Raw genomic sequence first — 12,609 nt, forward strand, 5'->3', positions numbered from 1 at the left:
CTGAAACATAGCTGTCCTAAGCAGAGAATGGCAGTGTATGAAGGAGAGGTGCCATTGGGATGCTTTCTGTCACTTCTAACTTTGCATTCTTTTTGCTTGCACTTTTCCTGCCACTTTGGTTCTGGTTATTGAATCTCAGAGCCAGAACTCCAAATTGGCTGACAAATTTAACTCATTTGCTGAATGCTGCTCCGCGTCCATGTCAGCCTAGTAACAGATCATACTGAATCCATCCACTGCTTGTTTTGCTCACTGCAGATTTCCAGAGCCACAGTTGTACCTTACTCATTGTCTGCGTGTGCTCTGAAATCCCTGCTTTCGTGTCACATTGAGGTGTGGGTTACTTTGGCTTTTATAAGCAAGGTGTGTGTAAGGCTGCAGCTGAAACGGTCTGTTTATGAGCCAGTACAAGAATGCCCATCATGGGGTGGTCAAGGAGATGTGTCCATAGGTATCATTGTGCAAATACAGTAGATTCCTTCAACTCCAGATGAAATCATAGCTAACGATGCCTGGAACTGGAAAAGAATGCTCGTTAGTTCTTTCTCTTTAATTTTGAGAAGACATTGTTGTTCTGTTCTACACAGTGACCTTATAAATGTAATTAGGAAATGATGGTCTGATACAGATGTCTGGGAAGGATGCAGCTCGTTCTGGAGCACTGAAACCTTCTCCCTTCATCTTTTGAAGGTATTAACAGGGAGAGCTGCCCTCTGGAAGGAAGTCCCTTTATAGAGTGCTCCTTTGCTCTCCTGAAGCTGATTCCTATGTACTGAGCATGAGGAATCTGATCCTTCATCTCTGCTGCAGAGCATTCTGCAGACTGGGCGAAGTGGCTCAAGTGCTTTAAGCAAATGTTGGTGTGTCTGTGGATGGGCAGCGTGCTGGTCGACCCAGAAAGCAGCATCCTTCTTGAGTTTGTTGCTTGCTTCTTAAGCATGCATATATCACTTAAGGAGAGACTGCATTGTAAATAGTATTCCATGCTGGGGTTAGCTGCTGGCTTTCATAGGAGCCTTGTTTCATAATCACAGGGGTGGGATGTGGTTTATAGTTATTCCAGTTGTTAGTTTCATCATCTATGAATGCTGCTGCAAGCCAGATTTTCTTTTTATTTTGATATAAGCCTTCCATCTTTGGCCACCACTCATTGCTCGGCTGGGGTCAGTGGGAGCTGTCATGGGTAGTAATTACTGCTCGATCGCTGCTTGTCATCCTCAGTCAAGAGAATCGGTCATTACAGTGAAGTTCATGTTATGTGACCCTCCTCATTGTGACACACCGGTTAGCACTCTCAGATATAAATTTTAATGTCTTTTATTCACAGCTGCCTTTGATCCTTAATGTTATTCAGTTTAAGTGTTGGAGAAACAGTTCGCTGAAGTGCGAACTTGCTACAGAACTGTTTTGAATCTGTCGTAATGCTTTGGGTGTTTGGTCCTACATGATGAGATTGCTCATCAGGGCCTCAAAGACTCAGATGGGCTCATTCTGCACTTGGAGCACCCTTCAGGTTCTCTTGAGGCTGGTGACAGCTGTGACATTCAAGAAATATAAAGTCCAGAAGTTTGGATTTAACCATCCAAACTCAGCAGACTTGATGCAAACTGATTAATTTCATCTTTCTGGTACTCCCAAAAACTCACCAGAACCAAATTCCTGCTCAGTGTTATCAAACAGACCGTCCCTTGTGCCTCTGTTTAGGAAGCGTGCCATGTATTCATGGCTGTTAACATTCCTCTGCTCGGAACAGTTCAAAATGTTAATTTTTGTTAATGTTTTTCACAGAACGCTCTCCTCCTGTAGAATAGCAATTATGGCAGTGAAATACTGTGCTCCAGATACCTGGCAGCAAGGATTTATCTCGTTTTAATAATGAGAAAGTTAACAAAAAACATTTTAAACGGGCACAGCTAGCTTGGCTTGTTTTGATGTCAATAAAACTGTATCTCTTTCTAAAGCCTTCATTAATTACCAGTGATTATTAGTCTCTGCAATCCGCTTGATCTTTATACCTTTTTACCTTCAAGTGTCCTTTCCTAAACTCCATAGGATCCTCTGCTGCATACGTTTTCTCTCTCCTATTTCAGTTGCTTTTTTTTGTTCCTTTTTTGTTCCATATACCACCCAGAAAAGAACCGAGGACCCGCCTCGTGTGTCTGATGCCAGTTATGGTGCATGGTGGGATTCAGTACCTTCTGAGCACGTTTGACCTGTGGCACTTGTGTTGCTGTTAGCATGGCTGCCCTGCTGGGCTCACCTGGAATAAATGGCCTGGAGGGAGCAGAGGTTGTGCCCTGTCTGATACCTGGCTGCTGTGTAAGGGTGGCTTTGTGCCTTCTGCTGTAGGTTTTTGCTTTGAGGGTTTTGTGGTAGTGCTCGGTGTCCTGTAATGAGCGTGTTACCTGTAGTTAATGTCCTATGAATTGTTTTGGGCTAACCATCTGTGAAGGCCTCCTGTGAGAGGGAGAGGGGCTGGGCTGCTCTCACTTACACTAGGGATGCATCTGCATCTTTCTATGCTGATAGTGATAATGGCAGAGAGCAGCTGGAGCCTGTCCGGGCGGTGCTGCACAGCTCGTATCCCTGGGAAACGATGGGGAGGCAGAAATCACTGGTTACACAAGGGATGGCTGAAAGTTTAGAGATAACTTGAATGGAAGTGAAACAGAATTATTGGAATCTGATCATTACGGCAAATGATGAACAAAATCTCGGTTCTCAGATGCTTAAAATAAAGAACTAGCTTTCCTTCGATGCTGTGCTCTGAAAGCTCCCATTGTAAAGGAGAGATCTCTGCTCAGAGGAGCTCAGCCTTTTGTGTACTGGAAATACAAGGATAAGAAATCCGTAGCATCTCCAAGTGGAGTATGAATGAACCTTTCATTGGGCTGCTTTCATTAACTTCAGTCTCATGAAACACTGGGCCTGTAGCCTTTGGTTGTGAAGATCCTCCCAGGTATCAGAAGGCTTTGCCTCTTTCACAGGGAACATAAAAACAAATAAAACCAAAAAGTAGCTTTAGGGGCCGCATCTGTTTGGGTTCCTAGTTATTGTTAAATGTCTTTTTCCTAATCAAACCTGGTTTGCAGTGAGATGAATGTCTGGTATTCTTCAAGCCATTCCTAATTTCAACACTTCTTTTTTCAAGCATGGGGAGAAACGGCCTTTCCTTTTCCTTTACAGGTGTTCTTGAATGCATTGCTATGAAGAAGCAAAGCATTGCGAGTAGGTTCACAGTCTAACTTTGCACAGCAGGTTTGTGCCTGTTGAGATTTGCTCTAAGGGAACACACTATTGGATTGAACAACTTGACCAATTGTAGTCAGAAGCTGCACAGAGAGACTGAACGTAGGAAGAATGAATGATAATATCAGCTGTGTGGAGAAGTAACAGTGTTGAAAGCTGTGCTGCCTTACATGTGCTAACTGCAGTGTTTTCTTTGTCCAGCTCTTTACAATTACGATGCGAGGGGACCAGATGAACTTTCCTTACAAATAGGAGACACTGTGCACATATTAGAAACGTATGAAGGTAAGCTCGCAAAACTTGAACCATCCAAAGCTCGTTTTTGCAATCACATTGCCTTCCTGTTTGTGGCTTTATCATCCCATATTATCAGGTGATGAATTACTTGCTTTCCTGCAATTGGACAGAACGCATTATTTTTAATGAGCACAGAATTAAGCAATGCTAAATGTGAATGAAGAAGCGTGTGGTCAATACCTGGTGAATAACCGTTTCCTTGTCTATGAAAGATGGATGCTCTCACAGCTTTATTTGTATGGATCGATTGTGGTATCTGTCCTACATTTAGAGAGATGATAGATGCTTTTGGATACCCTTGGGTAATGTGAAGGAACCTGCTGCTAAAAGAAGTTTAATCTGAATTTGAAAGTCACTGGGGCCCTAAATTATTTATGTCTCTCTTGTAAGATGGATACATGTGCTACAGTGCTGTGGACCAATTTCAGGCTTTCAGATGCTTTCTTTGTTTTGATATGAAACCGTACAAACACTATGTGTAGCAAAATCCTTCCCCCTTGATCTGTGAAAAGGGGAATCAGGATGCTGAGTTTGATGATCAACAGAATGTGAAAGTTGTCAGAACACTTTTCTCCTCTTCCTTGATCCAGTAGCAAGCCAAATAAAATACATCTCTTTCATTATGTCCTAGAGTGTGAATTGTCTGGCCTGCTGCAGACTGGAGGGGTATGAGCAACATATAACTCAACTTTTGCAAATGCCTTTGCTTTAGTGTTTTGAATGACTTTGTAGACATTGGTCTTTTGGTCCATCTGAGTGCTAATTTAGGTTTAGATACTGGGTTAATCAGACTTTTCTTTATAGTTACAGCTACTTAAACAGTATTATTTCAACAGGAGTAATGAGCTTGATTCATCACTGCATGCAAATTAATTTTCTCTTTGTTTTTAGGTTGGCATTTTCCTGTAAGATTCAGGTTGTCGGTGGAATGTCAAGTTGGGCTATGCAAAGTAACTCTTCTGTTATCTGAGGTTACGTGATTTAATAACAACCTCATGCAAAAAATAAAAATTAATAAAAAATAAAAGCAAGTAGAAAGATTTAAATATTAAGCAGATTTGTGTATTGAAATTGGTTTATTTCATGAATGTGGGAGAAGCATTGAATCCTGCATAGGGTGCATGAAACCATGTCAAATCGTGACTGCTGGTAACTTAGAGGGGTGGTGGAGATGACTTGCTTTTCCCCTTGACTCAAATAACAGAAAGACCTTTGTGCTTTCCACTCATCGTTTTGGGCTTTTGGCATTCTTGTTGGACAGGGATGAGTTTACATTAAAAGAAATGCAAATAAATTAATGTTCTTCCAAGCATTTTGTACAGTGGTTACTCATTACTTCCCCGCTGTGATGAGAAATGAGCTGCTGTAATTCTTACCTCTCGTCTTCACAGAGCTGCCATTATTGGGTAATTATTTGAGCTCTTTGATCTTCAAGTTCCTTCTCAGGCCCTTTGGAAGGATTGCCCCAGGAGGTGCCTTGGTGTCTGCAGGTGCCCCATGTCCAGCTGTGTTCACACACCTGCCTGGAGGGCTGCTGGCTATGGGGCTGTGGTAGGGTTTGGAAAGCAGTGGGGTTGTAACTGCTTCCTTCTCTAAACCCTCTTTGTCATAAAGAAGAGCTTATGGCTCTAGCCAATCTGGTGTTAAAATCAAACTGGACAAACTGTAGGTATCATGAAGTTGATGTTTGTAAGTTGATTTTGTTCACGTTGGTATATTGTAAATTAAAGTGAAATGAATCTCAATTAAACACATTGTGTGGAATACTATGCTGTGCCATACAACCTTCTCCTTCAGTTTTCCCATCCTCTCCAGCTTTACCACTTTCAAAGGCTTTCTTTTAGCTGGGATGCTCACTGTGTGTTGGTGCAAACAAGGCAGGGGCTGCTGAGCTGGGAAGGAGTCACTGCTGGGAGGCGTAAGGTTTTAATGCTCTCTCCTCTTTTTCACCCAGGTTGGTACAGGGGTTATACCCTGAGGAAGAAATCCAAGAAGGTGAGTGCTGCTCGCTTTTCTATATGACATGGCCTGGTGGTGCCTATGGGGGTCTGCTCTGAACAGGGATCTTGGCCATGTTATGTTGCTTTATGGTAGTGATCTCTGAGAACTGGGGTACTGCCAACCCTGGACTCAGTGGGAGTATTTCAAGTTAACTGGACCTTACTGTAATGAGACCTAGAAACTTGTGTATCTATTTCTTTCTTCTCAATTTAAGTGTATGCATTCGCAGTAACTCCAGATAGTTTGATGTGCATTAGCCTTGTGTTCTGCAATAACGTGTGTGCCAGAGCCTTCACCTCTGTGAAAGTTAAGAGCTTCACATCCCAGCTGATCTGCTTCCAGGCTGACAGTTTGCTCTGCTGTCTGTTAAATAACACATTACTTGTACAGTGTGCAATTGCGTCTTGGAAAGCGATGAGATCTACATTGTGATTTTTCAGTCATTCTCTATGAGAGGGGCAGTGATCTCCTGCAGTGCAATTTAGCCTGGTTGTTCGGCTTGAAGCGTGCATGAAGGGCTGCTGTTTATAGCAGCTTTTCTGAAATAAAAAGGAAACAACACAAATGCTGCTTGTAACGTTGCATTCTGTTTTTATTTTTTAGCTTTATTTTATTGCAGTCATTAACCAAAATTACACAGCTTTTATCTATGTGTTTTTTTTCTTTAAGTTTTAAATTAAAACACTTAAAATTTGCATGTTTGCATGCAGTGTTGCTGTTTCTGAATGCCTTAAAGTACCGAGTTAGCTCTGTGGTTCATCCCACCCATTTTTTATCCAAGCCTGCTCTGTGTTTAGTTCTACTCTATTTTAAAACTTGCTTTTTTCAGAGATGTGCTAAATTTCTTACAAACCATATTTTGTGAGCATGCCCCATTCAGCCTATGCAGAAACGATGCATTCTTCTTGGCTTAAATCGATTCCTGGTGTTGCTGTGTTTGTCCAACCACAGCTAAATGTAGAAACTTATGAAAGTTAACTAGTCCCGTGATATCGTAGTGAGTCGCAACCCTTAAAATGTGAAGCTTTGATAGAATACTTTTGAAAAGCAATGGAAGATATGCTTGCACATAGAAGTTAAGAAGGACGGGCAGCAGGTATCATCCAGATTGCTGATACTGCTGATGTTGCTCACACAACAGACCTGGTCAGCAGTGTGTTCCTGCTGTGGTGACCTGAATGACCTGTGCCACCTTCTTTCTCCCTTGAAGCTGTTCTGCTCCCGTTGCTGGGTGGGTTGGTTTTGGTGGTGCTTTCTGGTTCCTTTTACTTCTTACTTGCTCCCTCTCTGACCTCACTCTCCACACATTCAAACAGGGAATGCAGCTGAGAGCTCGGGTACTTACAGTGACTCCTGCAGAGGTTGTTTTTCATCTATTTTTGCAAGAAACAGCTTTGTTTTAAGTTAATTTGGAGTAGACATAACTTTATGACACAAAAAGAGCACTGCTGTTGAGTGTCATTTGAGAGACTTCTGCTATTCTCTGCTGAGAAGGATGTAGGAAGCAAAGCACAGATTGAGGAAGGAATTACTCAGCTTTCTAAGAACTGCTTTGCATTCCCAAACAGAAAATGGAACTACTAGCACTATGAATGAGTTGGTAGGAAGTTATTTGCTCGGCTTGACTTGAATTATATTTTAAAATATGATTTAATATTATTTTCCAATTATTACATTTAACATCTTGAGATTAATTTAGAACTGTTATTATAAGAAAAGCAGCACTGTTCTTTTGCAATGCTGTCTGCTGAAGAGTGTTTTGGCTTGTTATAATAACAGTATGTTGATGATAAACGACAGTATGGTATGTAAGCTCTGGTTGTGATGTGGGATGGCTGCGTTCTGCGTGTGCATGCACTTGTATGTATGTCACACACTTGAACCAGGCGGCCCAGTGTGATGCATGGTCCAACTATGAACCACTATACTCACTAAATGAAGCAGCATCTCTTAGTCTCCATCATGTGATGTGGATGGGTTCAGAGGTATAATCTTTCAACCATGATTTCTCTGTTGCATAGTATGTCCAGCTTGTAAGAACTTGGTGCTCCACAACACTGAGTTACCTATTTGAGATCAGTAACACTTCAGGTCATGAGTTAAAACATTTAAATGTATGTTTAAAATAAAATACTCTGATGCTTAAAAGGGAGTGAATGGCTCCATGCAGACCTGGCAGTGTATCTTAGTGAGTTATTAGGTGATAAACATATTATGTGCAACACTAATTTTTTCCTCTTTCTCCTTCTCAAAGGGTATATTTCCTGCCTCCTATATTCACCTTAAGGAAGCAATAGTTGAAGGAAAAGGGTGAGTTTCATTTGAAAAGACCACAAAAAATCCATTTTGATATTTGTGTGGATGTAATTTCAATGCACTATCAGATTCCTTGTTTTCTGCTATTTAAGGAGCTCGTGCCAGCAGTGTGTGTTAGTGCAGCAGCAGAGGGGCTGCTGCCAGTGGTGCCATCCCTGACTGCATCTTCACAAAGCTGAGGTGCTCTGTGTGGATGTGAAAGCTGGAAGAACTCATTATTGATCTGTTTTCTTTATAGCTTTTATGAATCCCCTGACACATACCTACTTACATGAACTTCTTCCAGTCCATCTCTGTTTTAATTCCTGATTTCAGCTTTGTTTATCATTTGACCTTCAAAACTTAACGCTTCTGTTTAATCTATTAAGAGGCTTTTGATATGAGATACCTTCCTCTTTAGACAGATGAAGTTTCAGGTGCTGAATTACCCCTGCAGTAAGTCCTGTAAACTGGACCCCTCACTGTAGCCATTGCTCAGACATCATTTCTAACCTCCTTGTGAAGTTTCCTGCCCTCCTGGAGCACTGTTGTGCAGTGAGAGATGGTTTGTATTGTGGTGCTCCTGTTTCCCTTGTCTGATGCGGCTGTAAATAGCTGGCGCTGCTGTTAAAACTCAGATCCTTACGTATCAGACCAGTATTGCTGGCTGTGCCTGTTAAAATTCATAACATTGGTATAAAAAATTAAAAAGCTGGGGAGAAAAACAGGAAATGATAAAAACTCGAAATGAAATTAATAAATGATTAGCTAGGTATGAAACGGAGTGTAACAGGATTAAGCTATTTTATTCCTTTGTGCCTGATTTATTTTTATACACTATTAAATATGTAAATGATAAAACGACTAATCATATGATTGCTGCATAATGACAACTTTCTTGCTGATTAGAAAACTACTTTTAAGTGCACTACTTTTGAAATATTAAAAGGTCTGGCTGCTGTTTTGTACTTGGATGGCACAGTTTTAAAACCAGACAGAAACAAAGTGGTAATGACCTGCGTGCTCCATTTTCTTTGTATGATCAATAATTCGAAAAGCAGTTAGACATTGGTATCATGGCACTGCATGGGCTTTGTATCTGGCTTTCGTCTTGGTTGCTTGCTGTACAATCAGCCTCTCAATAACAAATAGTGCTGTGAGGTATGTATGTACCTTGTGAGTGTAGACAGAAGCAGGGAGAAATGCATGAGCTCAATAACAGCGTAGCCTCAGCTCTCTTAGAGATATTCTTTACCTCACGTAGTGGTAGTGGTGTGCACTGTTCCCTGTGTTTGGGATGATATATTCTTTGTTAACTTCTCAATATGCAGTAAGTGGTGTTCTTTTGAAGCTTGTCGTCGTTGGGCTGGTTTTGGAAATGGCCACTGGTTCCTTTTAGAAACAGCTCTGCTGTCCTACCCCATATTACTTAACTTAAGCTTTTTTTCTTTTAAGGCAACATGAAACCGTTATACCCAACGAGCTGCCCCTGATTCAGGAGGTTACCACAACGCTACGGGAATGGTCTATAATATGGCGGCAATTATACGTTGTAAGTACCAGTTTCATAAAACAGTGACAATATTGTGTGGTTTGTGGGGAAAAAAGGGATGCTATGACAGGTACAGTGAGAAGTATGGAAAAAATGGTAATGGATTTCCCCCTCTTAAGGTTTCTGAAGGCTGCTTTATGTGGAATAGCTCTTCAGCATCGTCTGTGTTAAGGCAGGAAACTCAGAAGTGTGCCTGTATATTTTATAAAATACTTTGTATTTCTTGTGCAGAGACAGCTTTGTGGAGTGATACCTTGTTCTAGTAATAACTTGTTGAGCAATTGTGACTAACTAGACAGAAAATCCTTTTTTAATGAAGCGTTATTATCCAGAATACACTGTTTTTATAGATATATATTAGGCTTTCCCAATCTGCAGGCAACTGTGTTTAACAGAGAAAAATTTTTTAGGCTACTTGTCTTGGGGAAATTCTTATATTCGATGTCAAATTCCTTGGTGTAAACCTCAACCTTATGGAGATTCATCAGTGTAGGCCTTGTGCTTGTCAGTGCTCTTGTACTTGATTGATTGCTTCAAATGTATTGACCTTACATTCTGTGCCTTAAATCACTTTTTTGCTTTCTTTCTTGTATGCTGGAGTTCTAAGCACTTAAGAATACATTGCTGGTAACTTTACAGCAGTAAATAAGTTTCACAAATGGGTAAATCATAGGATCACAGCATGGCCTGGGTTGAAAAGGACCACAGTGATCATCTCGTTTCAGTCCCCCTGCTTTGTGTAGGGTCACCAACCACCAGACGAGGCTGCCCAGAGAAATAGAGAAATGTAATAATAGACAGATACACCATCTGTGAAACAGCACAGGAAAGTATTTGTAAGTAGGGTGCAAGTAACATTCAAACATAAAGCTGAAAAAGCAATTCCAATGTAAACCAGCACTGTGGTGTTTGGTTTTAGATACCCTTGCTCTGACTTCTCATGCTTTCACTGTATGAGAGCATTAGGACTAAGTTGTATGAAAATGCAAGTGTTACTTTTAAAGTAGGATTTAATGAGGAATGTTTATCCCTTATAAATGTTCCTTTGAAATCTTCAGTTGTAACAGGAAGGGGAGGCTGTATAATGAGGAATGAATACTGCGATATTACTGAGAACACAAGCTATTGCTAAAGACAACTGCTCTTAATACAGGAAAATTGAATGTGGCAGGAAATGAAGTTCTTGTCTTTATGTGCATGGTTTATACTTGGTGTACAGTTAAAGGATATTCGAAGGTGGGATAGAAAACAGAATTTCTGAGCAACTGTCCTAAAGCCCATTGCAGGGATTTTAAGTCTTAGGATGTTTTGAATCATGTCCATGGAAGTAAAGGTTAGATTGAATGCATGTGTTTGTCTGGTGCTAAGAGGGCTGGTGCTCTGGGATCCCTTCTTTTCAAGGGGGTTATGTTGTCTGGAGGTAACGGGTTTCAAAACACTCAGTTTTCAGGCTGGAGAGATGTGTGTTATCCACACGATGCATATCAAAGCTCATTAAATGACCACACTTATCCCTTTATTCAGCCCATAATTAGTGTTTTTGGGTATTGAATAGGCATTTGGTTTTGATTTGCAGATGGTGGAGGAAGTGGCATGATCTTTGTCTCACTAGTTTATGATTGCCTGCAGCACTGAAAATCATAAGCCTCTTTCTCATTTGAATTTGTCTGCATTTAGCTTCCAGCCACAGGAGCGTGTTGTGTTTTTCTCTGCTACATTAAAGAGCTTTTAATAACTGGTATTTTCTCTGTGGAAGTTCTCGCACTGTAATCAAGTCAGCTTTTCCATGATCTGAACAGACTGAAGCCTTTACATTTCACAGTTAGATATATTTATTCCCTGAGCCTCTCAGACGTTGTTTTATTTTTCTGCACATTCTGCAGGTTTTCATTTTCCAGACGTAGGAGCCTGGTTTAACTTCATAGCAATTATTTAATTATTCTGGTTGGTTTCAGTCCAATAAGACCTGAGTGAAGTCTGAATGAAGGGCAGGTATGCATAGCCTAAATAATTTGGTGGTATAGGGTGTTTAGAAAGATGTCTTCTTCTGTAATGAGTTAATGGCTTGGCTAGATTTTATGGGCTAGGAAGAGGATTATTTTGAGGGTTATAAAAAACATCGACTCAAAGCCATTATCAAAACCATTAAGACTTTCAGATGGAATAAGCACAAACATTTGTATTTCTTTAGGTACCCAAAGCAGAGTGTACAACTCCTTGTATTCAATGTTCTAGATATATAGAGAGAGCATATACATGTGAATATATGTGGATTTATATATGTGTGTGTACATATGTATTCTCTGTTCTATCTGTAGCAGTGTGCTGTAGATAGTTAGGCTCTATGTGAGAGCTAATTGTAGACTTGTATACTTTTAAATTCCTATCTTACAATTATAATTCATTTTCTGTACTTAAAAGATATTCAATAGACTTCAGAGTTAACTTGTACTCATTTTTTTCCCTCCAAACAGCAAGATAACAGGGAGATGTTTCGCAGCGTACGGCACATGATATATGATCTTATTGAGTGGAGATCTCAAATACTATCTGGGACTCTCCCCAAAGATGAACTCAAAGAATTGAAAAAGAAAGTCACTGCCAAAATTGACTATGGAAACAGGTTTGTGAACAGTATTTTCCAAGTGTTTGAGACATAAAAACAAATCAGCTTTGTATTACACATTAGCTGTCAATGATGTCTTGTAGTATCTTTATTCCTGTGTTTATGCAGATGGAATAGTGGTATATTAAAAGTCCTATTATAGCATCATAAAGAATGAAGTTGGTACAGCATCTCTTTAGTACAGAGCAAACTGCAATATAAAAAGGAATCCTTATACAACTCTTCCTTGCTTGCTGATGCAATCAATTTGAGATTAGTATGAAGGTTTGTGTGTCTTTATTAAAGTCAATTTAAAATCACAAGTATTTCCTCTGTTCAAGATGACGTATAAACTCTATTCTGCAGCATAAAAAATGTGAGGGAGTATTTTGAGTACCAAGAGAACATTGTAGTACTGTCTGTGCATCAGAGACTGAAAAAGTGTTGAGCAAACCAGTATTTGAATCCCCCTTGATGTAAATAACTCATCATAGTTAAGCTCAGTGTGCTTCATTCTTTGCGAGCTGTCAAACTTGCAGTATTCTCTTCATGCCCTTGATCAGCAAAAGCCACAATTCGAAATAAAACAATAAACCAATAAGCCCATTCA

General features: G+C 40.2%; 1 protein-coding gene across 3 annotated transcripts in view; it reads left to right on the forward strand.

Annotated features, from left to right (window-relative positions):
• DOCK1 (dedicator of cytokinesis 1) overlaps nucleotides 1–12,609 on the forward strand; it is a 226,220-nt gene that overhangs the window by 12,352 nt on the left and 201,259 nt on the right. For all 3 annotated transcript variants that reach the window (XR_004307685.1, XM_015867551.2, XM_015867552.2), the window contains exons 2-6: nucleotides 3,451–3,534; nucleotides 5,501–5,541; nucleotides 7,802–7,857; nucleotides 9,298–9,394; nucleotides 11,869–12,017. Coding sequence is in view for 2 of the 3 variants with exons in the window: in XM_015867551.2 (XP_015723037.1) it covers nucleotides 3,451–3,534; nucleotides 5,501–5,541; nucleotides 7,802–7,857; nucleotides 9,298–9,394; nucleotides 11,869–12,017 (427 nt within the window). In the remaining variant the exon portion in view is untranslated. The remainder of the gene's footprint in view (nucleotides 1–3,450; nucleotides 3,535–5,500; nucleotides 5,542–7,801; nucleotides 7,858–9,297; nucleotides 9,395–11,868; nucleotides 12,018–12,609) is intronic.

Source organism: Coturnix japonica, chromosome 6 (genome assembly GCF_001577835.2).
Source record: "Coturnix japonica isolate 7356 chromosome 6, Coturnix japonica 2.1, whole genome shotgun sequence".
NCBI classification, from domain to species: Eukaryota; Metazoa; Chordata; class Aves; order Galliformes; family Phasianidae; genus Coturnix; species Coturnix japonica.